The 21,928-nt window shown below is 36.1% G+C and overlaps 2 protein-coding genes across 6 annotated transcripts; one reads left to right on the top strand and one right to left on the bottom strand.

Annotated features, from left to right (window-relative positions):
- The first annotated feature begins 186 nt into the window (after window positions 1–186).
- Window positions 187–7,331, top strand: LOC113309491. Of its 2 annotated transcripts, XM_026557917.1 has the most exons (15): window positions 188–645; window positions 971–1,459; window positions 1,682–1,775; window positions 2,348–2,534; window positions 2,673–2,931; window positions 3,450–3,665; window positions 3,766–3,852; window positions 3,950–4,084; window positions 4,365–4,478; window positions 4,594–4,841; window positions 5,676–5,756; window positions 5,834–6,065; window positions 6,305–6,403; window positions 6,503–6,688; window positions 6,862–7,331. In XM_026557917.1, the coding sequence occupies exons 2-15, from the start codon at window positions 1,133–1,135 to the stop codon at window positions 6,952–6,954; spliced, it is 2,358 nt and encodes a 785-aa protein (XP_026413702.1). In that variant the 5' UTR covers window positions 188–645; window positions 971–1,132; the 3' UTR covers window positions 6,955–7,331. The 2 variants fall into 2 exon arrangements, with proteins under 2 accessions (XP_026413706.1, XP_026413702.1); XM_026557921.1 differs by lacking the exon at window positions 2,673–2,931 and having other exon boundaries at window positions 187–645; window positions 2,348–2,529.
- Window positions 7,332–7,638: 307 nt separating this feature from the next.
- On the bottom strand, window positions 7,639–10,467 carry LOC113309501. Of its 4 annotated transcripts, XR_003340631.1 has the most exons (4): window positions 10,047–10,467; window positions 9,608–9,693; window positions 8,360–8,458; window positions 7,639–8,117 (listed from the first exon to the last, which is right to left on the bottom strand). XR_003340631.1 is itself a non-coding variant. In XM_026557937.1 (2 exons), the coding sequence occupies exon 1, from the start codon at window positions 10,442–10,444 to the stop codon at window positions 10,094–10,096; it is 351 nt and encodes a 116-aa protein (XP_026413722.1). In that variant the 5' UTR covers window positions 10,445–10,467; the 3' UTR covers window positions 7,639–8,117; window positions 10,047–10,093. The 4 variants fall into 4 exon arrangements, 1 of the variants encoding a protein (XP_026413722.1); XR_003340640.1 differs by lacking the exon at window positions 8,360–8,458; XR_003340634.1 differs by lacking the exon at window positions 9,608–9,693.
- Window positions 10,468–21,928: the final 11,461 nt, after the last annotated feature.

Below are 21,928 nucleotides of genomic sequence, written 5' to 3'. Positions count from 1 at the left end.
CTTTGGGGAAACTTAACACTAGTCGTTGGCCCAGTCTCCTCATATCATATCAGTGCCTGGCAGTTGCTTCCAATTTAATTTTGTTTGTTTCTTACTTTAACAATCGGCAGGAAGGGTATATTGGACTGGCACACTTCCTATAGAGACGAAGACAAAAGTGAAATGCCAATTGTAGGGAAAAGAAAATAGAATGAATGACGATGTTAATGATCAGGAAGTTTAGGTGTAGTGGCAGTACAGAAAGAACATCCTAAAATACCATACCATGATTCCTTCATTTTGGGTCGTTGTCACTCACATAGACCACCAAACTTTTTATAAACAGGCAAAAATGAAGAAAGTCATGTTATGACATTTAACTTGAAAGAGTTAAAATCAACGACCCCTTCCAAAGTCATTAGTTTTGTATGTTCAAAGCAGCCGATACACTCTCTCTATCTCTCAATTGTGATTTATTAGTATTATTATTAATATATATTTTCTTAAATTTTATAATTGTTTTCTCAATCTGGATTCTTCTTAGAATCACTGCTTCTTCTTCTTCGCCTTCTTCTTCTACGGTTTACGTCGTCTCTCCTCTAATTCTTTGGTCCAAATCTCTGTCACGCTGTATCTCCTGTTTTCTCATTTTGGATTCAGATTAAGGTTAGTGTTCTGCTTCTGACAATTTCTACATTTCATTCATGAATTTCTTTGATGTTAATATTATTATTATTATTATATATATATATATATATATATATATATATATACAAGTCCCTTTTAAATCTTCTTCGAAATCCTAACTGTTTTCATCTTCCTGGGTTAGGAATCTTTTTGTTTTCAATGAGAATTACATACCAACTTGTATATTTTATTTCACTGTCCTCTATAATTGATTGTCAAATCTCTAGAGTATTTATAAACTTCTAATTTACTGAAAAATTCTAGAGATAAATGTATTACTTTCTTATATATTGTATGAATGTAGGTATTTTGGCGCCACAGTCGTTCGGTTTTCAGAAGAGGCCTTATTTTGTATATCTTGATTGATGCTCTTAGTGGGTGGGTGATGAACAATTACACCCGAAGCTTCAGTGGGTTTCCTTGGATTATTCATCTAGTTTTGTCTAGGGGTTGATTTTAGGAGACAATGTTCCCTAAGACTCAGAAAGGTTCTTGGTCTTTGATAGCAACTATTGGGTCTCTCATAGCAATAGTATCATTTATTTATTTGTATTCATTTCCGCTATCACCGTCTTCGTTAGCTTTCTTTAGTGCTCGGCAAGTTCAAGACTCATGTAATCCGATTAATGGATCAACTGGAGGAACAAACCCACAACCAGTTCTTAATTTAGATACTAGGTTTCCAGATGATTCACACAAGGCTGTCGTTTATCGTGGTGCACCATGGAAGTCAGAAATTGGACGCTGGTTATCTGGTTGTGATTCAATCACGGAGCCGGTCAGCATTGTTGAGGTACTTATACAGATGTGCAGATTTTTGCACAAGACTTCGGAACATTGTTTATACTGTCATTACACGAAAATGTGATATGTCCTGGACACACTGTTGTTTTAAAAAAAATTTAACATGTAATAGTTGGATGCTATTTGACTCAGCATATCTGCATTGAGATCGAAAACATGAGATGTTTGCATTTTCACTGTTTTCAGTAGTGACGAGTCCTTATTTATGCAGAAAATCGGCGGGAAAGCGTGCAAGAGTGACTGTAGTGGTCAAGGTATTTGTAACCAGGAATTGGGTGAATGCAGGTGCTTTCATGGGTTTTCAGGCAAGTAGGCTTTTGTGTCTCTCCAACTTTTCTCTGCCCTAACACCTGAACGCTTCCTTTTGTGAGAATCCAAACCGACAGCTATGTTTTAATTCATGGCCATGTATTAAGAATATTGACCTTAAGCCACAGTCACGAGATCTGATACTTGAACCCGTTTGATTATCTGTTTTAAAACTGATTCCTGTGAAAAATCTCATTCTTTGCAATCCACGTTTTATGTAGTATTAAAGAGCAATTGAGTTCAGTAACACTGCTCTAAGAGCTATTCTGGGCAAGTTTTATATGCGAACTATCCCCAGTGAGTACATTGTATCTGTCAATACCTTTAACTTTGCAGAATAATCGGTTCAGATTTGGCTGTTTTTAATGCAGTGTCTAGAATTTATTCTCGTGAGTCGTGACTTTGAATCAAGGACTGCCATTTGTTTTTAGCTGAAATTCAGAGGAATCAAGACTACTAACCTTTTCTATCTTTTTTTAGTGTTTTAGTTGCTCCAATAGTGATTCGATGTGTTCCATTACGGAAGACACTTAGTTTGTAGGTTTGCTGATTATTGATATTTTCACAGGAGAAGGATGCACGGAGAAACTGGAGATGAAGTGCAACCGTACAGGAACACTAGAGTTTCCTTATGGATCATGGATTGTTTCAATATGCCCAACCTACTGTGATACTACGAGGGCAATGTGCTTCTGTGGAGAAGGAACAAAATATCCAAACCGTCCTGTAGCTGAAACGTGTGGATTTCAAGTAAAGTAAATACTCTCAGCTTTGTAATTCTTGAATACATTATACTATGCCCGTTCAAAAAAGTTAAGATCCTTGTCCTATCACCAAATTCTTAAACTTCCACTTTGGAGAAACAATTTGACGCATGATCAAATGTTCTTCAGCGAACCTTCTGAACCGGGTGGTGCCAAGTGGACTGACTGGGCTAAAGCTGATCTCGATAATATTCTTACAACAAACAGTAGCAAAGCTGGATGGTGTAATGTGGACCCAAAAGAGGCTTATGCTAACACTGTAAATTTTAAAGAGGAATGTGATTGTAAATATGATGGTATTTCGGGGCGGTTCTGTGAAATACCTGTCTTGTCTGTTTGCATCAACCAGTGCTCTGGCCGTGGGGGTTGTCGAGGTGGATTTTGTCAGGTATGCGACTGGAACTCCCATGCTTACTATTATACATACAAGATAAGACATTCAATCAGAATTGACAAAGTAAGACTATTTGATCAGAAAGGAGAAATTAGTATCGATAAATACTTTTGTTCAGACCAGTTGGATCTAGCAAGTGGAAGACTTTCCGGTTCAGGTTTCAAGAAACATGGTTCTTCAGTTGATGCCAATTCCTATAGAAAGTTAATACACTATCTCATAAGATGTAATGAGAATATATTTCAATTCCAGAGCCCACACTTGATAGTTGATACACATGCCATATACAAAATGTACAGTAATGTCAATAACAAATGATCTATATCAAACTGAAACCCACAGACAAGGTGATATTGAATACAACTTACAGAAATGCACATCAAAAATATCAAAACTTTTTAAGGCTTGGCAATAGTTTCTCTATAGATTTTAAAATTTGATGACATTTCTTTGTTGTACTTCTTTTTCTTATCCAAACTGATATAATTAAAACAAGTAATACATAATTTCAGTGCAAGGATGGCTGGTATGGACTAGACTGCAGTATCCCGTCAGTTTTTTCATCTGTACAAGAGTGGCCTCAATGGCTTCGACCTTCCACGGTTGATATACCTGATAATTCACATCTAACAAAAGCTCTTCTTGGCATTAAAGCTACGGTGAAAAAGAAAAGACCCCTAATATATGTTTACGATTTGCCGCCAGAGTTCAATAGTCACCTCATTGAGGTCAGTGTTCTAATTTATAGCCCCCTTTCTTTATTTTTTCAAGCACCGATGAACCTTGTTTTGATCTTCTTTTCAAAACCCAATTGTCTGTCTGCTTCAGGGACGGCATTTTAAATTTGAATGTGTAAATAGAATCTATGATGACTTGAACGCAACAGTGTGGACCGAACAATTGTATGGATCTCAGGTATCACATCCACTTAAGTTTGAAGCTCAAGCAGGATAATGTTATATAAGTCATTTACCAAGTCATTTATTATCCTGCAACACTACATTCTTTGCAGATGGCACTACTTGAGAGCATGCTCGCTAGCCCTTATCGTACATTAAATGGTGATGAAGCTGATTATTTCTTTGTTCCTGTTCTTGATTCTTGTATTATAACTCGTGCTGATGATGCACCTCACTTGAGTATGGAGGTACTGTTTCTGTCTGTTTACAACACCTGAATTGTGTTACTAAATATTGGATATCTAGATTGGTTGATCAAACAAGGAAAAAAAATATGTTTTAATGACCGGCCTTTAGTCACAACCAGCCGTTGGTGCTTTTTTTTTTACAAAAAAATCAATAATAAATAAATAAATAATGGGACCCAATGTTTTTCTTTACTATATCATGTTCATGTTAATATGCTTGTCTTTTGTGCTTTAGCAGCAGTACCATAGATTCTCAGTGGCTCTAATATGTATACTTCAGGAACACATGGGCTTAAGGAGTTCACTTACACTGGACTTCTACAAGAAGGCATATGATCATATTATTGAACAACATCCTTTCTGGAACCGTTCATCTGGAAGAGACCACATTTGGGTATGACGTAGGTAGAGGAGCTTTATAGGATTGTTGGTTCTGATAATATTTGAAATCAGAACTAATTTTTTGAGTTTCATAGTCGATGTTCTGATGCTGTTCATTTTAATGGCAGTCTTTTTCATGGGACGAAGGTGCCTGTTATGCCCCTAAGGAGATATGGAACAGCATGATGCTAGCTCACTGGGGAAACACAAACTCTAAGCATAATCACTCAACAAGTGCATATTGGCTAGACAACTGGGACGCTATTCCTTCTTCTAGTAGAGGCAACCATCCATGCTATGATCCGGAGAAAGATTTTGTGCTTCCTGCATGGAAACGGCCTGATCCAGATTCCTTACGATTAAAATTTTGGACCAGGTAGGGGTGTCGATGTTGAGTTTGGATTGGTTGTTCAACTACTGCCCACTGGTTCTAGTTTAATCGAATTCCAGTTACTCTTGGCTCGTTGCATGTCTTCATGTTATTTACCTTTTAATTCTTGTAAGGATTATGAAAGGATAGGAATCAGAGGGTCCAAGTGAAATACCAAAATCTATAAACTGGTTCTTGGCTGTGTTACAACGATACTGATACAGTATCGGATACAACATACCAATGCGCTACTATGATACACCAACTTGAAAAACTAAAATACGGCGATACGGCATATCAGTAGTTTAACATGAATATATTATATATAAGATAGAAACTTAACAAAATACATACATGTATGATTAACCTTACTGGATAGAAAAAGTCTGGATAACAAGGAAGAAAGTCTAGAGCAAGATCAGTGGACAGATTTGGAACTAATATTTTGTCACTATAGTTAAAACTTCTCATAGAATCTAGTAAAATACCTAATTTTCTAATATTAAGGTATTGAGATCTAATATTTAGTCAGAGTTTTCTAACTGAGTTATATCTTGAAGTATTGGAAGTATTAGTACGCGTATCCGTGTAAATACGTATCGATACGGCTGAATTATTTTTTTTAGGTGTATCGGTGTAACACAGGTTCTTGGTCTTATCTGTTTGCTCCTAATTTCTCTGAATGTTATATCACCCAGAACAGGATTACTTTTTGATGATACAGCTACAGGTTTGTAGCAGTTCTTTTACTGACAATTGTGAAACTTGAAGCTGTGAAATTACATTGAAGTTTTTGTTTGTTTCCAGCAAATTAGTACTGATTGAATGTTCTATGTGCAGGTCTCTTAAGGATCGTAAGAAACTTTTCTATTTCAATGGAAATCTGGGACCTGCTTACGAAAAAGGCAGGCCTGAAACAACGTAAGTAAATTTGAAAAACATTCTTACATACCCATTTGAGACAACTTAATATAGTGGTTGGCGATTACTGTCTTTAGGTATAGCATGGGTATCAGGCAAAAACTAGCAGAAGAGTTTGGGTCAACCCCAGACACGAAAGGAAAACTTGGGAGACAACATGCAGACGATGTGATTGTTACTCCGGTACGTTCTGATCATTATTACAAGGACTTGTCCAGCTCCGTCTTCTGCGGCGTGTTACCTGGAGATGGTTGGAGTGGTCGTATGGAAGATAGCGTTTTGCATGGTTGCATTCCTGTGGTCATTCAGGTTTCTCCTCTCTCTTTCTCTCTCCCTCTCTGTCTCTGTGACTGTGTGTGTGTGAAAGGATCAATAAAAAAAACATAGTAGAGTTTTCATTACTTCATAAATCCGATTCTATTAGTACTGCAGGTGCTTGAGTGGCTAATATAAATGATTCTCGAAATTGGATGCTTTAGATTGTCACATTTAGTTGATCTCTTTTCTAGTCATCTTCCCGTTTCATTTTATACCAATATTTGTTTCAGGATGGTATCTTCTTGCCATACGAAAATGTGCTAAACTATCAAAGTTTTGCCGTACGAATAAGTGAAGATGATATTCCAAACCTGATAAAGATTCTTCGGGTAACTGTTCAGTTAAAACTAACTTAAGTTGGATCATGCGAAGTTGAAAATGCATAGGAATCACTTACACTATATCATTTTTGTTCCTCTTCGTCGTAGGGATTTAATGAGACAGAGTTGGAATTTATGTTAGAAAATGTTAAAAGGATCTGGCAAAGGTTCTTATACCGCGATTCAATTCTACTTGAGGCTGAGAGACAGAAAACTACTTTTGGTCACGTGGAAGATTGGGCTGTAGAGTTCTTAAGATTAACTGAAGATGATGTGTTCTCCACGTTCATTCAGGTACTCACTCTATTGGCCTGACCATTGCCCTTATAACTTAAAGATTCCTTGCTGTGAATAACTGTCTGATTTGAAAAATTAGTAGTAAATCTTTTTTTTCTTGATATTTTACATGTTTCTCAAATCTTAATACCAAATGCCTGATTTTGCTTTACTTCTTTTGATATAACAAGGTATTGCATTACAAGTTACACCACGATCCTTGGAGACAAAAAGTTAGCTATTTAAAGAAAGAGTATGGAGTACTGAAAGATTGTTTGAAGTAATATATTAAAACAGGGGAAAGATAGATTAATTATGAGAAATATATAGCATAATGCAGAGTGGCAGAATTCGTAGGAGAAGTGCTTGATCATGTACTGCAGATTGATTCCACAAACACACCATGCAAGTGATTATAGGTGTTACATGAACTCCAAGGGAAAGGCCCTTATTCTTGCAATTGTTTTGTTTCAGTTACAGGTTTACTTTGCCTTGTTTATAGAGAAGTAGAGTAATAATTGTCATTCTAGAGAAAAGGTAGTTGAAGATAGAAACCGAATTGTATTCCTTCGATTCCTTGTGAAGTTTGTAATTTTCAAGTATAAATACGGAAAAAGGTGATGCTTCATATGCAAAACGTGTGATTTACTGATATTTCATATGTTCTACATCCCTAAAGCTTTATCATAGTAAATAAGCCCATAATCTCAATATCCTACACTTCTCTTGTAATTTTACAAAACCGTAAGTTCACATTTCATCATTGCAATCATGTCGTACCATTAACAAGAGGATGGGCTCAGAGAGATTTTCACAAGGCTTACACAGAGATTTTCATGAAGTTGGCAGTGATCCAGCTAAAGCTTAAAAGATGTTGATGGTACGTATTTATAGCTCCAAGCCTGTCTTATACAGGTACTGGTGGGAGAAAAAACAGAGGGAAACAAAAAAGCAGTTAAAAGAAGGCATAAAAAACCGAGGAAAAAAATAACATTTTCATAATTCCACCTACATTGGCCGTACAGTTGAGTATGTTCTGAGTTAAGATATTACAAAACATCTGGAAAGTTTTAAGAACATCAGGTCAGTAAGTCTCAGTTGACGAAACTAAAAATATCAGTTTGTAATTCCATTTTCTAAGCATGTAAGCATTCGGTATATTGACAGTTCATCAGATTTGGCAAACTAATCCAACACTAAAACCTGCAGGAGTAGTAGTGCTCTTCTCTCCCTGGAACCACAAGGCTGTGGCAATTAGAGAGTCCAAATCTGATATACTTATCTCCACAGATTGCAGCAGTGTAAAGCATGTCATTGCGAATCAAGAACCACAAGGCTGTGGCAATTAGAGAGTCCAAATCTGATATACTTATCTCCACAGATTGCAGCAGTGTAAAACATGGATCACACCTATACTTGAATGGTGGCTGGTTACCTCCCTTTATACCTGCATCGAGAAATAAACACATTATAGGGACATACATTAAGGTACCAAAATTAAATCGGTTTCAATATCTTCTATACATACTAATATTGTAGTTTTCCTTAATCACATAATATCTTCTATACTGCAATTAAGAAGTCGGATGTGTTTTATTCATCGTCATTTAAGAACTTAGAGTTACATAATTGTAGTTTTCCTTTTCTTTAATATTACTATTTAGTATTTACCCCTTAATCACAGCTTACCAAGAATTTCTCGGACAGTTAGCCAGAATTGTGCTGTCCACTCAAGAGAAGCTAAAGCATGAGATAACTTGGTAGGATTTCCACTGAGATCCTTATTCTCTTAAACATGAACAGTAAACGAGGGGTAAGGAAACTACAGTACACGAGGTAGATAAACAAAGCACCATGCGCAGTTTAAAGAGACAATCACAATTTCAAATCTCTTTTTTTTTTAAACATATGAGCTCAAACATATTGCAACCAGCTATCCAGAAAGAAGGGAAGTTGAGACGAGAAAAATACAGCTCGAGATGATAAGCCAGAATCAAGTTCTATATACCTCTTTTACTTTCATGGCATCCTTGTTGGCCCTAGTTTTCGGAAAAACGTCTTCTAATGCTTACTTGTATTATAGAGTGCCAAGGACAAACATAAAATATGTCGCTAACTGATTACAAAATGCCCTGTTAATAATCAGATATTGCCGACTTAGTGACTTAAAGATTTGTTAGAGGCGATTTTTTTTTTTTTTTTTTGCCAAACCCTTTAAGAGATTTTATTAAGAAGGAAAAGAAAGCAAGAATAGGAGGGGAGAGGAGAAAAAGAAAGAAAAAAGAGAGTTACATTAACAAAATCTACAAGTCACTAAGTCAGCAATATGCCCCTATCACCTCTCATTACTGTGTGAATAAAAGGTGTCAAGGTTGGTTCTGCAGTTCGAGGTGAATGAATGCACCAACTTAACCGTGTTTCTGTTTTACACTTTATAATATCCCCATTAGTGGTTTCAACTTCATATTCTCTGAGTTGTACCTAAATCAAGACATACAGTGAAGTAAAACCAAGCTCATGAACTTATTATCCTAGGTCGGAATAAGTTGATAGGATCCCCTTTTTTTACGTCCCCATGTTCCTCCCGTGTGGCTACATGGGGGTGCAAAAAGGAAAGAGAGAGATGGGGTTTCTCTCGGCAAGGTTTCATCAATAAAACAAGAGCTTCAGAGTTGAAATTTCCATTAAATGTACAGTATCCATACTACAGATAGTGTAGTTTTCACAACGCCTTGTGTCTATCAGATATAAGTGTAACCTTGTCATGGAGAACTAATGGATATAGGTACTAGGAGGTCACCTTCCTACTATGCTTAAAAATGTTTATGTTCATCGTGTTACCAGCATTTAGTGATTGCATCAAATGCACATATACCGGCAGAGACAGGGACATGTTATCTGAGTAGAGAAATGATTTACTGTTTAATTCCAAGGTACCTTGGTTTTGCAACAAGATATCTACTTCTTAACTGCCATCACTCATCAGTATCCCTTGTGTTGATTTTAATGAAAATGTAGTAGTCCTGTGAATAAAAACAAGCTTAGATGCTTCCCGAGGAATCATTGACTAGAAGAATTACTATGTATGAACCAAAGTAGTCCGCTCTTGAAAGAGTTGCGAAATAAGAAGTATCAATCATCAATCAAAAATGGATTTAGCAAGTGGGACTTGCTTGCTGCCCCGGAATATATTTCATCATGTTATGCATCCTTTAGGATTCTTACACATTGCATAAAAAGACACTCTTCTGGTACTGGATTCATTTATTTGTATAGGTTAAGTTAATTTCTAAAAGACAACCCTAATAAATTGAAAATCGTATTTCAGAAAATAATGGTACAAATCAATCCAACAAGAAGTATTAATTGAACTCACTTGAGAAATCCCTGATAAAATCCTCAACACGAACGCTGATGATCTTATTAAACCAGTGAAACAGCCGCTTCTTCTCCTGGCTTTTTGACGGAAGAAGTAAAAAAGGAACTGTAGAAAAGCATAGATAAATAAGCAAGTAATATTCCAAAGAGATCGGCAATGGCATCTTTAGTAGAAGCACCGGCAGATTTCCATAGTCCAATCTCATCTCCAAATTCTTTAGCTGCTCCAGCAGACATGGACACGAGAGATCCAATCCAAATACTCCATCTTCTGAGGAAAGGATATCGAGTTGTGGTTGTAATAGCAACTGTTGTTGAAACGAGTATCGAGATGAAGAAACAGAATAAGACATGATAGAGTTTGTCTAGGGCTAACCAATCGTCCCCGCTCTCCATTTCGGTCACAGACAGACAGCCCATCCAGAACAACTACTACTGGTAAATCAAAAAGAACAGCGATAAGGGGTGCCCGCGGGTTTTGGTGCACCCTGCGTTCCCGTGGACCGTGTCTAAGAGGGCTGCCCATGGATCGGTTTTCTACCCGCACCGAAATGGTCCAAACCGACGAAAGAAACCAGAAAATCAAAGACCGGAAAATCTAAAAACCAAAAAACCCAAAAACAGATTCTAGGTGGTTGGTTTTGGTTTGATGTCACACAAGAACCAAAAACCCAAAGAAGCCAAACAAAAAAAATCCCCGAGAATTAGAACCAAAAAAACCGATAAAAACCATAATACAATAAAAACTCCATATATTAATAGTCTTGGGACTTCACAAAATTATTAATATATGGAGTTTATTAATATAGGGAGGTATGCCAAAAGAAATGGTTTTTTTGCTAATTCAAAGTATGTAGATGACAATGGATATGGATGTCTTCCTTAATCATCCAAATGAGCAATAAGTCGTGTATGCTTTAACCAAAGAAGAAATCATTGATAGAATTAGACAAGAAGCAAAGGCAGATACTCCTGATGATGATAGTACGGAGATACCGAAAGTTTCATGTCAAGAAGATTTAAACATGTTCAACAAGTTGGAATGTTTTGGCTTCAACAAGAAGGTGGTCATAGTAATGAGATCTTACGCATAAATCAAAAAAATTACATCATTTTCTTAAAAAACTACACATAAGTATTTTGTTTCATCTTAAATTTGGATGTAACAAGATCTATAAGTTTCAAATAATGACGATTATATTAATATATGGAGGTAAATTCCTTATGGCAGGACTAGAAAAATCTATTAGTATTAAAATATGGAGATTATTACTATTTATAACTGTTCCAAGTTGGGACTATGATTTTTTATTAATATATATAGAATTTATTAATATATGGAGTTTTTACTGTAATATGTAGCGAACTTTCCATCATAGTATAATATATATACACTTCAATGAATATATCCATAAATAAAGAAACCATAATTAAAAATATATCTAATATTAAATTATATATGTATAATATATATGATTTTGCTATACCCATAAATAAAGAGATTATATAATTCAAAATATATTTAATTTTGAGATTTGCTTTATAATTTTGATTTAGAGTTAAAAATGAAAGTCCATTATAAAAACCCAGAAAAATCAAAAAAACTGGTGCAACGGTTCTGATTTCTAATATTCTAAACCGAACATGGTCTAGTTTGATTTTTAGTTTCTTATAAGAGATATTGGTTTGGTCCTTGGGTTTGGTAAAAAACCAAACCAAACCGAACCATGGGAACCCTATGGATAGTCTCATTTCTGCCCCCAAGTTCTTTTTTTTTTTTTTGCACTCTTTCGTATTGGAGGGGTGGTTGGTAGTCTTCACTACACGACATATTGTACATCGTATGAAAAGGAAAAATGAAGCTTGAACAGCTGTCATTAGCAAACTTGAGTTTTATGAACTTTTAAATATTAAGTTTCCATCCATTTCTTTTTTTAATTATAAAAATTTGAATTTGTTTGATGAACAGGTATGGTGCACTTTATCTAGTGTTTTGATTAACTTTCTCATAATGGGATCACTCCTTCAAAATGAAGGAGTTAGTCTCCAAGTGAAACTTACCATAGCTCTTGCTCTAATGATCATCAAATTTAACTTTCAACTTATCTATCCGCATTAGCTTGAATATAGTATGTCTAGTGATTTAAATTGGATTCAAGAAAGTTCGCATAATAGATTAACATATGGGTCAAAATGATTCAGTATAACATACCCGCTGATCTTCGACAATGGGTTATTTCATCGTTGATCTCAATGCCTATAAATGGTTTGTACAAAACCATTTATTAAAGAAAAAGTTTTTTGATTTAGTGTTCCAGACTTTATTAGCTAACATATATGATCATAACATGTATCTTCAAAAGAGTCTGACTACTCTTCAAGGCTTTAGTAATGCATGTTGGGATGGCTCTCTTAATGACAAGAGATCTACCGGTAGGTATTGCATTTTCTTTAGCTCAAACCTAATCTCTTAGTGAGCTAAAAAGCAACCTATTGTTATTAGATCATCTATGGAAGTGGAATACATATCGCCTGCTCATTCTGCGGCTAAGATTGATTTGACTTGCCAACTTTAAGACTTTTTCTAGCTTTTTTTCGGTAGCTTTAGTTACTTCTTGTGAGAAAATTAGTTCTTTATGCTTGGCTTCAAATATTATGTTCCACTGCAGGATGAAACATATGGCTATTGACTTTTATTTCATACGTGAACTGGTGAAGCAAGTTAATTCAAGTTTTATATATCTCCACTATGGATTACTTAGCTGACATATTTATTAATTCTCGTTATGGTCCAAGGTTTCAGTTTTTAAAGGTGTTGATGGTGGATTTTAGACGAAGGTTATATTCGTAAAATCACTTCGGAAATAATGTATTTATAATCAGTATCGGAATCGTAAGAAATTCATGTTTTCACCTTCCGCAATAGAAGTAAATTGCAATTTTGTAACTTCATCAAATGTAATAATATATGACGACAATATTAGGGCTTCTGAAGTAGAACCTTCAGTATTCCATATATTTTACAGTTAAGCTGAAAGACTCAGCACTTCTTATTTGAATTCAGAATTCATCACTGGTGTCTGAACTTTCCCAGAATTATAATCAGAATTAATATGATGACTGTCGACTCATATTTGAATCAATTAAATGCTCATACACAGATTGCCTGCTAGTATAAATTGACTAATTAATTGAATCTAGTGTTATATTCATCAGTTGAATTCTTAGAAAAATACACTAATTAAACCCTAATATTCACTTACTTAGATTCATGGCTTTTCTCATCTGAATTCCATAAAATAGTAATGGATATTCACCTTTCGGGCATAACGGGCACTCCCCGAATAAGCCCCGAGTAACAAAAATCGGTGTATTTAGTAATAATGCTCAAATGAGCATCCAAAACCATGGAGGAACTAGAATTTAAAATAATATTTAAAAAAAAAAGAAGAAAGAATAATAATAAAATAATATTTAAAAAAAAAATATTTTTGGTGGGACTAGCCGTCATGGCCCCCCACCTTTTTAATTTCTTATTATTGTTATTATTATTAGGGTTTCCTCTTTCAAGGATTTCCTCTTTTGATCAAAACTTCTTATTTCCATATCTTTTTAAATCTTGCTCCATGGACCATAGGGTTTGCAAAGCAAGCGGTCCTGCAACCATTATGACTTTCTACCATTATGTGTGTGTGTATATGTGTGTGTGTGTGTTTGTGTGTATATATGTATATATATTTTTAATAGTTGGTCTTTCAACCAAGATTAAGAGTTTCAGTCAAACTAAAATTCTTCATAAAATGATGAAATAATGCTCAATGGACCATCAGAAAATACCAAAATGCTCAGGATTAGTCCGTGAACAACATGGTGACGCGGGCATGCCACCATGGTCAGTCATGGTCGTACCCTTAGCTTGCAAAATCCGGTCACACCTCCTTCAATGATTAATGACCTAATTAATCATCTGCAATTCATATAATTGGTTCAAACTTTCTCTAGCAACTTGGACGATGATCCTTTCACCATCCGATGGTCCCACGACCACCAAGGGACGCTTTCTATACCTGTTGGTCGGTCCCTTGTTCTTTCATAATTAGGTTTTACTACTAAATGCTCAGCCAAGCATTATTTTAATAATGATTAGTCATCCTTTCACCAACCGCTCTGCAACTGACTTTGGTGAATGCTCGGTTGAGCATCTGGACGCCACATGGTCGGTCCCCAACCACCACCCAAGGCCGGTCCTTCTCCTTCTTCCATTGGCTCAATGATTGATGAATCATCCATCTTCCAAAATTAGGGTTTTAAACCCAACGCTCTGTCAAACATAATTCTCAATAGGTTCAAACACCAATAATTTCTATATTGATCCAGCAATCATTATTTTAATTAATTAATATTTGGTCCAACAACCAATATTTAATTAATATTTTAATTTATCGAACTATCAATTGCTCTGCAAAGCAATATTGATTCAACCATCAACATTCGAGAACTTCATACTGATCCAGATATCAATATTTTATTGGTCCATCGACCAACATTTGGTTTGTCAGTCGACCATTATTTTAATATTATAATCGCTCCTTATCATTCAACTAACTCATGACACATGGATCGAGATGAATCTTCTATGATCATTCAACAATGATTATTTTCGTACGCCTTCCTGTCAAGTGCTCGACACACCAACATAACGGTTTATGATCGATCCAGCAATCTCATTAACCTATGCTTGTCAATCCAAGTCACTTAACTATCATTACTGCTTCAACTAGCATAATGATATGTCACGCTCATCAGTGACCTAATTCAACATCCATGGTTCACAAAGCATGTTGTTGTTCCAGCAAACACCACATGCTTCATCATGACCTTGAACTATGAACAGTTCATTTCATCAGTTAAGACTCATAGTCTAACTAAATCAAAGACTGACCATATAAAATACGTCTTCCGCTTCCACATTCTTCAACTTCCTTCAACTGTCACCACTTACAGGAGATCGATATGCTGCAATAAATAGGTTCCTGAACCTATGATTTGATAAGACTAACGACATTCGAGTAAGACCCATTATTGCCAATTATCAAACACTGACAGAGAATTTCTCTCGTCTACACAGAGAATTCATCTCCAAAGTAGTTCAACACATCACATCATCAACTGATCGATCTCCATTTATCTCCACACATTCTCAGCTTCCCTCCCTACAAACCGACCTTTCTCTTCCTCATGTGACCGAATTAAACCTGGAACGGTTGTTGTCTTGGTTTAGGCCAGGGTCCTAAAAATTAGTCTCTCGAACTCAAAGTACCCTCGTGCAGTACATTTATTTAAAGGTTCAAACGATTTGCTTCATCGATCACTCGCCTCCTCCACCACTTTTCCCCAGAAAACCACGGAGTCGTTTTTGCCTGCAAAAAAGGGGATAAGGTGAAAGTCTTCTGTACATCCCAGTTAAACTTAAAGGGGAAATTTAACACTTTACCCCCGCCTGTATACACATGAGTAGTGAGATATTCTCTGTTTTCTATAGTCCCACAGCCTACATGTGTATTATCTTGATTGTTTGGTTTTATGGAAATTCAGTTGTAATGAAGCTATAAATAGTTATATTGTCAAGTAAATTGTAAGAGTTTGTTTTACATCATTTAAATAATGATTCACATGGTAATAAGTAACTTTCTTAATCTTATTTAAGTAGAAAGCAAAAAAAAAAAAAGATTTACTAGTGTGATCTATTGAAGTTATTGTCGTGTTAATCCACAAAATTAGAGTTGAATCTTCATCATCCCAGTTGGGATTTTCAGGATTCACAACATTCTAGCGATTTGTGGCAAACTGATTTCGACATACTCAAGTTCCATCAATCAAATCCATAACACGATGTTTGTGAAATATTGAAATAATTTGCAATTCCGTGCGACATAGTTATATTCTAAGCTTTATTAAAATCACAGTGACTATTTGATTTAGAGGAATTTTCGAAATGGATTTGACATTTTCCATGGTTAACAGTTGTACAAGAAATTCAGAGTCATAATAAAGAAAGAAAACATAGATTTCTTAATGATGATTCAAGAAAGTGAACATGGTTTTTTTGAGCATGACCCAAGAAGAAAAAAATTTGATCACTAAAAAAATAGATTTAAGAACTAGAACTTTGATTTCTTGAAGATTACTGAGTAACCTCTATGTTGGTACTGTCTATAAAATATATGGAAAGCCCGTTAATCAAACCCGCTTAGCCCGTGAAAAGAAGATTCCAGAAGTTTCCACATATCTTGTTTCCAAGTTGCTTGCACATGAAATTTATATCAGAATTAGGGTATACATAAACTATATAAATACATGTATCCTAAGGATTAGTCCTATGGGATAGATTGAACTGCTAAATTAGCAGAAAAGTGTTGTAGTTCAAAAAAAAAGTGTTGTCTATTTGTTAACACTAGTTCTCTCTCCTAGGATTTGCTCGCAGTTAAACTAGCAGCGAGACCATTCAGCGCTAGAAAAATGATCTTTTCGCGGAATGGTTCAGCGCTGGAAGAATATTCCAGGGTACCTGCGCTGAATCATTCAGCGCCAGCGTCTGGCGTCGTTCCATTCAACACTCTGCAGTAGCGCTCTACGGTTCATCGGTTGACCCTTTTTTTTTTCTTTCTTACACCTCCTTCACACCACCAACAACTATTTTATTCAAATTTTGAATTTTTAAATTTTCCCTTTTTTTCCTACACCTAGCTTACACCACCAACAACTATGTTTTCAAATTTTGAATTGTGAAATGTTTGACAATTTGTTCCAATGGTTGTTTGTTTCAAAATTTGAAAATTCACCAACTAAGGGAAATCTTTCGTTACATTGCAAATAATCATGGTTACAATGTTTTTTTGTAAAAATTAAAAAAGTGCATTGAAATTAAAATTCTACTTTAAAAAAATAAAAAAGTACATTTTGAAATCCTACTTCTAAATAACTTAAATTATTACTAATATATCACTTTAATTTAGGGGATAAGTGGTAATCCATTACGGACCAAAATCTCGTTCTTCCAAAGCTTGTAGAAGGGTTTCTCCCAATCCTCAACTTCATCCAAGTTTTGTCGTAAGATCTTCAAGTCAGCTTCTCTTTGTTGTGTTTGTGACAAGATTGTAGAGTTCTCCATGTGTTTCTTAAGGTATGCTTCCTCTGTTCATATTTTGAAACTCTTTGTGCTTGCGATTTTTTAAGAAGTTCGATGAGCTTGTCCATTTTGTCATCTGCTTTCTGCAATGCCTTAGCCTCACAAGCCCTTTTCTTTGAATTATCTCTCCCTGCACTTCTAACATCATCTGTTTGTTCGAAATAATGTCTTCTACGAGATATGTCTGAGGTTTCAGAATTATGAGTAGATGATGAGCTACCAAACATTGCCATATCCTCCAAATCTTCATCCATAATTACTGGAGCGGAAGTATCAGCTTCATTTTCTTGAGTAGGTTGAGTTTGTTGAGTAGGTTGAGCGGAAGTACTAGCTCCATCATCATTATTAACCTTTGGATTGTAGTCGGGTTGATAGGTCTTCAGGATCTGGAAAACCGATTCATGTTTCCAACCTCTCTTAAACTCTGCTTCATAATTCTTTTGTCCATGGTAATACTGGGGAAAAAAAATATTAGAGAAAGAATGAAGAAAAAAATTAGAAAAAGAAAGAAAGAGACCAAAATGGAAGAAAAAAACATCAAATTTTTTTTAGGTACTTACATAATCCTGGACTGTCAATCCCGTAGGTCGATTTCGGAAGTAGGGCCTAACGTGTGAAATATATCTTCTCACTTCGGAGCTCAACGTGTTACACCTTGATTGCAATGACTTTTTTTCCCTCTCTCCACATGTAGATGGGGCAAAACGATTTGCTGGTTTTTACGGAATTAAGGAGACGACCGTGCGGAGGAAGTTCCTTGAACCGAGCAAACTTCTCAGCCTCACACAGATGCACTGCAAAAAGGGAGTGCTTTGAATTCGAGAGATCAATCTGTAGGACTCCGGCCTAAACCAAGACAATGGTCGTTCCAGAGTCAATTCAGTCACAAGATTCGATGGGTCGATCTATAGGAGGGAAGCTTAGAAATGTGTGAGATCAATGGTGATCAAAGATTGTAGGTGTGTTGTGTATTCTGCGTGAAGAAATAAGATAAGTTCTGATTAATTGAATTTTGCTCTGTTGAGAGTAATTGCTCAGACGCTGAGTTTTTAATCTCCTGTTGTCTGTTTGAACGAAATATTGTCTTGTTTTTCAATCATGATTCAAATGGAGTCAAAGAGTGGGGAAGTGAAAATCGTGTTAAAACCAGTTGCTCATCGTGTGGAGACTTGGTTGATTTTCCACCCACTACTTTGATAACTCCTCTAACTGCTTGCACGACTTGCTCACATTCTCATCGTGTATGAACACATGTTGTAGACCGCCAGACCAAATCCCTAGTTGATATGCCCCACGTGACACGATTGATGTCTCGTGATTTTAGTTAGTCAGTTGCTGATTTGATGAGACGACGAGTCTTTGTATGCTGAGTTGAACAAATGTTCTGAGACTCATGAATTGAACGTGTCTGTTGAGACAGAGGTATAATTGTCGAATAAATGTTGATAGTTAAGGTGAAAATATTTCTCATTTGATGAATTGTTGAATATTGATAGTTGAACCAATATTCTTTAGTCTGAGCAAATATTGCTCATCTGAGCAAATATTGCTCATCTGAGCAAATGATGCTTGTTTGATGAATTATTGGTAAAAGAACTAAATAAAATATTAATTTAAAATACTGGCAACTGAACCGAGTATGATAATTAAAATGTTGATCACGGGATCAACGTAGAATTATTAACTGTTTGAATCTGCTCAGAATTATGTTTTGTAGAGCTTTGGATTCGAAACCCTAATTTTGATCAATTGCTGATTAATTGCTGATTTATTGAAAATCAACCACGGAGTGAAGGAGGGACCGACTACATGGGATGATGAATCGACCATGTAAGGCCCAGATGCTCGAGTGAGCAAATACCAAAGTCTCTTGAAGACCAGTTGGTGAAAAGATGATTAAATGCTGGTTTAATCATTCATTAAAATAATGTTCGTCTGAACCTTAGGTGATAAAACCTAATTAATTATGAAGAGATGAAGGACCGACCAAGGAGTCATAAAACCGGCCCTGGTTGGTCATGGGACCGACTGACGACCGTTTTATGAAATTCCAAATTGTTTGGAAGAGTTTGAGCCTAATGTGAACAAATTAGGTCAAATGATGAAAAGTGTGGGACCAGCCTCTTGCAAGCCAAAGAGACAACCTTGGTCGGTCAAGGTAATATGCTCATGTCACCAAAGTGTTCACGCCTCAGTCCTGAGAATTTTGATATTTTCTGGCGTGCATTTGAGCAATCATTTGAGAAAATATGAAGAAATCAAGGTTTTTGCTCGAACTGAGGAAACTTCATAAGATGAAGGATAATAATAATAAAATAAGTAATCATGAAGTGTGGGACCGGCTATGGCCAAGGCATGGCCAGCGGCCAATAAGCCCGGTCCCATGGCACTTTTCCTACTTTTATATTATTTTCATGATTTTAGGGAAATACCATGAAATCAAGGAGTTTGTTGAAATAAAGGAGTTTTCCTTAAAGTGAAGGAGTTTCCATGAGATGAGGAAAATAATGATAATAAAATAATAAAATAAAGGGCGTGTGGGACCGGCCACGGCTAGGGCATGGTCGGCCAGCTAGGGTCTGGTCCCGCGAGTCTTCCTTAATTTTATATCTTTTCCTTGATGTGAAGGAATTATCATGAAATCAAGGAATTTCATGGGGTGAAGGTAATAATAATAAAATAATAAGGAACCATGAGGTGTGAGACCGACCACAACTAGGGAATAGCCGTCCGGCTAGTAGATCCGGTCCCACGACATCTTTCTCAATTTTATATTATTTCCTTGGTGTGAAGGAAACACCATGAAACTGAGGAGTTTCCTTAAAACGAAGGAATTTTGTTCAAATGAAGGAATTTTCATGGGATCAAGGAAAAATAATAAAATATGATAAAATAAAGGATTAGGCGTGGGACTGGCCACGACATGACTGGTCGGCCGGTGGGCGCAGTCCCCTAGCGCCTTAGCTAATATTTTATTATTATTATTTTTCTTCCTATTTTGCATTGGTTCATTGTTCCTTCGTATTTTTGAATGCTCGTTCGTGCATTCAGGTGCTCGTTAGTGCATTATTGCTGAATACACTTGCACCATTTTGGTCGGGGCTTACTCGATAGCGGATCAGATGCTCGTACGTTGAATATTTATCACTAATCCATGGAATTCTGCTGGGAAGAACCACAAATTTAAGTAATGAAATATTATGAAGAACGTATAATATTTCTGAATATTCAGTTAATGAATTTAAGGATTATAAATAATTAATTGATGGCTATATACTAGCAGGCATGCTGTCTAGGAGCATTTATTATTTGAGAATCGAGTAATATGAGCTTGTTGAAGCGTCATATTTATTTTATATAGTCAGGGAAAATATTGTTACATCCTGAAGACGTTATTACTCTATACTAGCAGGAAAGCTGTCTAGGAGCCGTCCAATCGTTAAGATTCTACATGCATGTCTTTTATATAGTCAGGGAAAACATTGTTACATCCTGAAGACGTTATGCTCTCTACTAGCAGGCGAGCTGTCTAGGAGCCGTCCAATCGTTCGATTCTATATAAAAGTGATTACTGGAATTGCTCAGTATTCATGAGATATGCCGTTGCCTCAGTTGAGAGACTGCATATTCACGTATGCTCTGAGAGACAAAAAACTCAGTCAGAGACTCTTACGGCGTGAGTTTTTCATGCTTCAATGAGAGACATGAGCCTCAATACTCATCTTATTGCTGAATCAGGAATATGTACAATTATGGTTTTACGATTTTAGCCTTTGTAGAAAATCCACCATCTACACCACCATTAGGAAATCTTTTAAAGAACTCTTCAATAATTTTCTCCCAAAATTGTGAACCTTTTTTTATCTTTTTCTCTAATCGGATCGTTGCTTTCTATAACCCTACCTAAAATTAGTGCCTCATCCTCTTTTATACTAAAGTGTGCCATAATTTTGTATGAAAAAAATCATGTGAAGAAGAAGAAGAAGAAAATCATGAAGAAGAGAATCAATTGATTTTGGTGTGAGGGATGAAGGAGAAGTAGTTATCTATTTTCTTATGGCCTGAGAGCTTTTGCTGCATGTGGATACCGTGGTAGTTCCTTGCTATTTCCTGTGAGCAGTGATTTTGGCCAGAGCCTGGCAACATATGCCGGTACTGCTTCTTTTGAAGGTACCATCGAAGATGGTGCATGTGGACACTTTGGTTTCGTTTTGCTGCTTCTCGCCTCTGAGAGCAGTGAGCTTTGATTGCTGTTGGGATTATTTGACTATTACAATGGGGCTATTCGAATTGAAGTTGACGTAGTTTTATGCTACAGATTTTGTTCGTATTGATGATGGTGGCTGATAGCAATCTTGCTTTCCAGCCCGTATTGAAGATTATTACGCATATTTGAGTTCTTTGGAACTCATCTGAAGTTTGCAAGCGCGAGTAATGCTAGCTGGCCTCGTCTTTCAAGGTCTATTTTTGTTGCTTTTGAATAATTGAAGATTTTTTGAAGTTTTGGGAGCATTGAAATCGAAGTCTAAAGCAGATGGGTGTTTGGAAGCATTCTTGAGGCAAATGGAGCGTCTTGAAGCCCCTGTTGGAGACCTTTTTGTTTTATTTTTCCAGTTTTCTAGCTTTCTGGGCTTGTTGCCCTTTCTTTGAAGTTTTTTCTAGCACCCTTTTGGTCTATGGGGTCTTGGGAT

This window comes from Papaver somniferum, chromosome 1, assembly GCF_003573695.1.
Source record: "Papaver somniferum cultivar HN1 chromosome 1, ASM357369v1, whole genome shotgun sequence".
Classification (NCBI taxonomy): Eukaryota; Viridiplantae; Streptophyta; class Magnoliopsida; order Ranunculales; family Papaveraceae; genus Papaver; species Papaver somniferum.
This window is presented reverse-complemented; position numbering and strand designations above follow the sequence as displayed.

What these genes read in the sequence shown, in the direction of transcription:
- LOC113309491 (XM_026557917.1), top strand. Translation starts at nt 1,133, where the DNA reads ATGTTCCCTAAGACTCAGAAAGGTTCTTGGTCTTTGATAGCAACTATT. An exon ending in GCATTCCTGTGGTCATTCAG is followed by an intron (nt 6,066 to 6,304) that starts GTTTCTCCTCTC and finishes TATTTGTTTCAG; the next exon opens with GATGGTATCTTCTTGCCATA. An exon ending in TGTTCTCCACGTTCATTCAG is followed by an intron (nt 6,689 to 6,861) that starts GTACTCACTCTA and finishes TGATATAACAAG; the next exon opens with GTATTGCATTACAAGTTACA.
- LOC113309501 (XM_026557937.1), bottom strand. Translation starts at nt 10,444, where the DNA reads ATGGAGAGCGGGGACGATTGGTTAGCCCTAGACAAACTCTATCATGTC.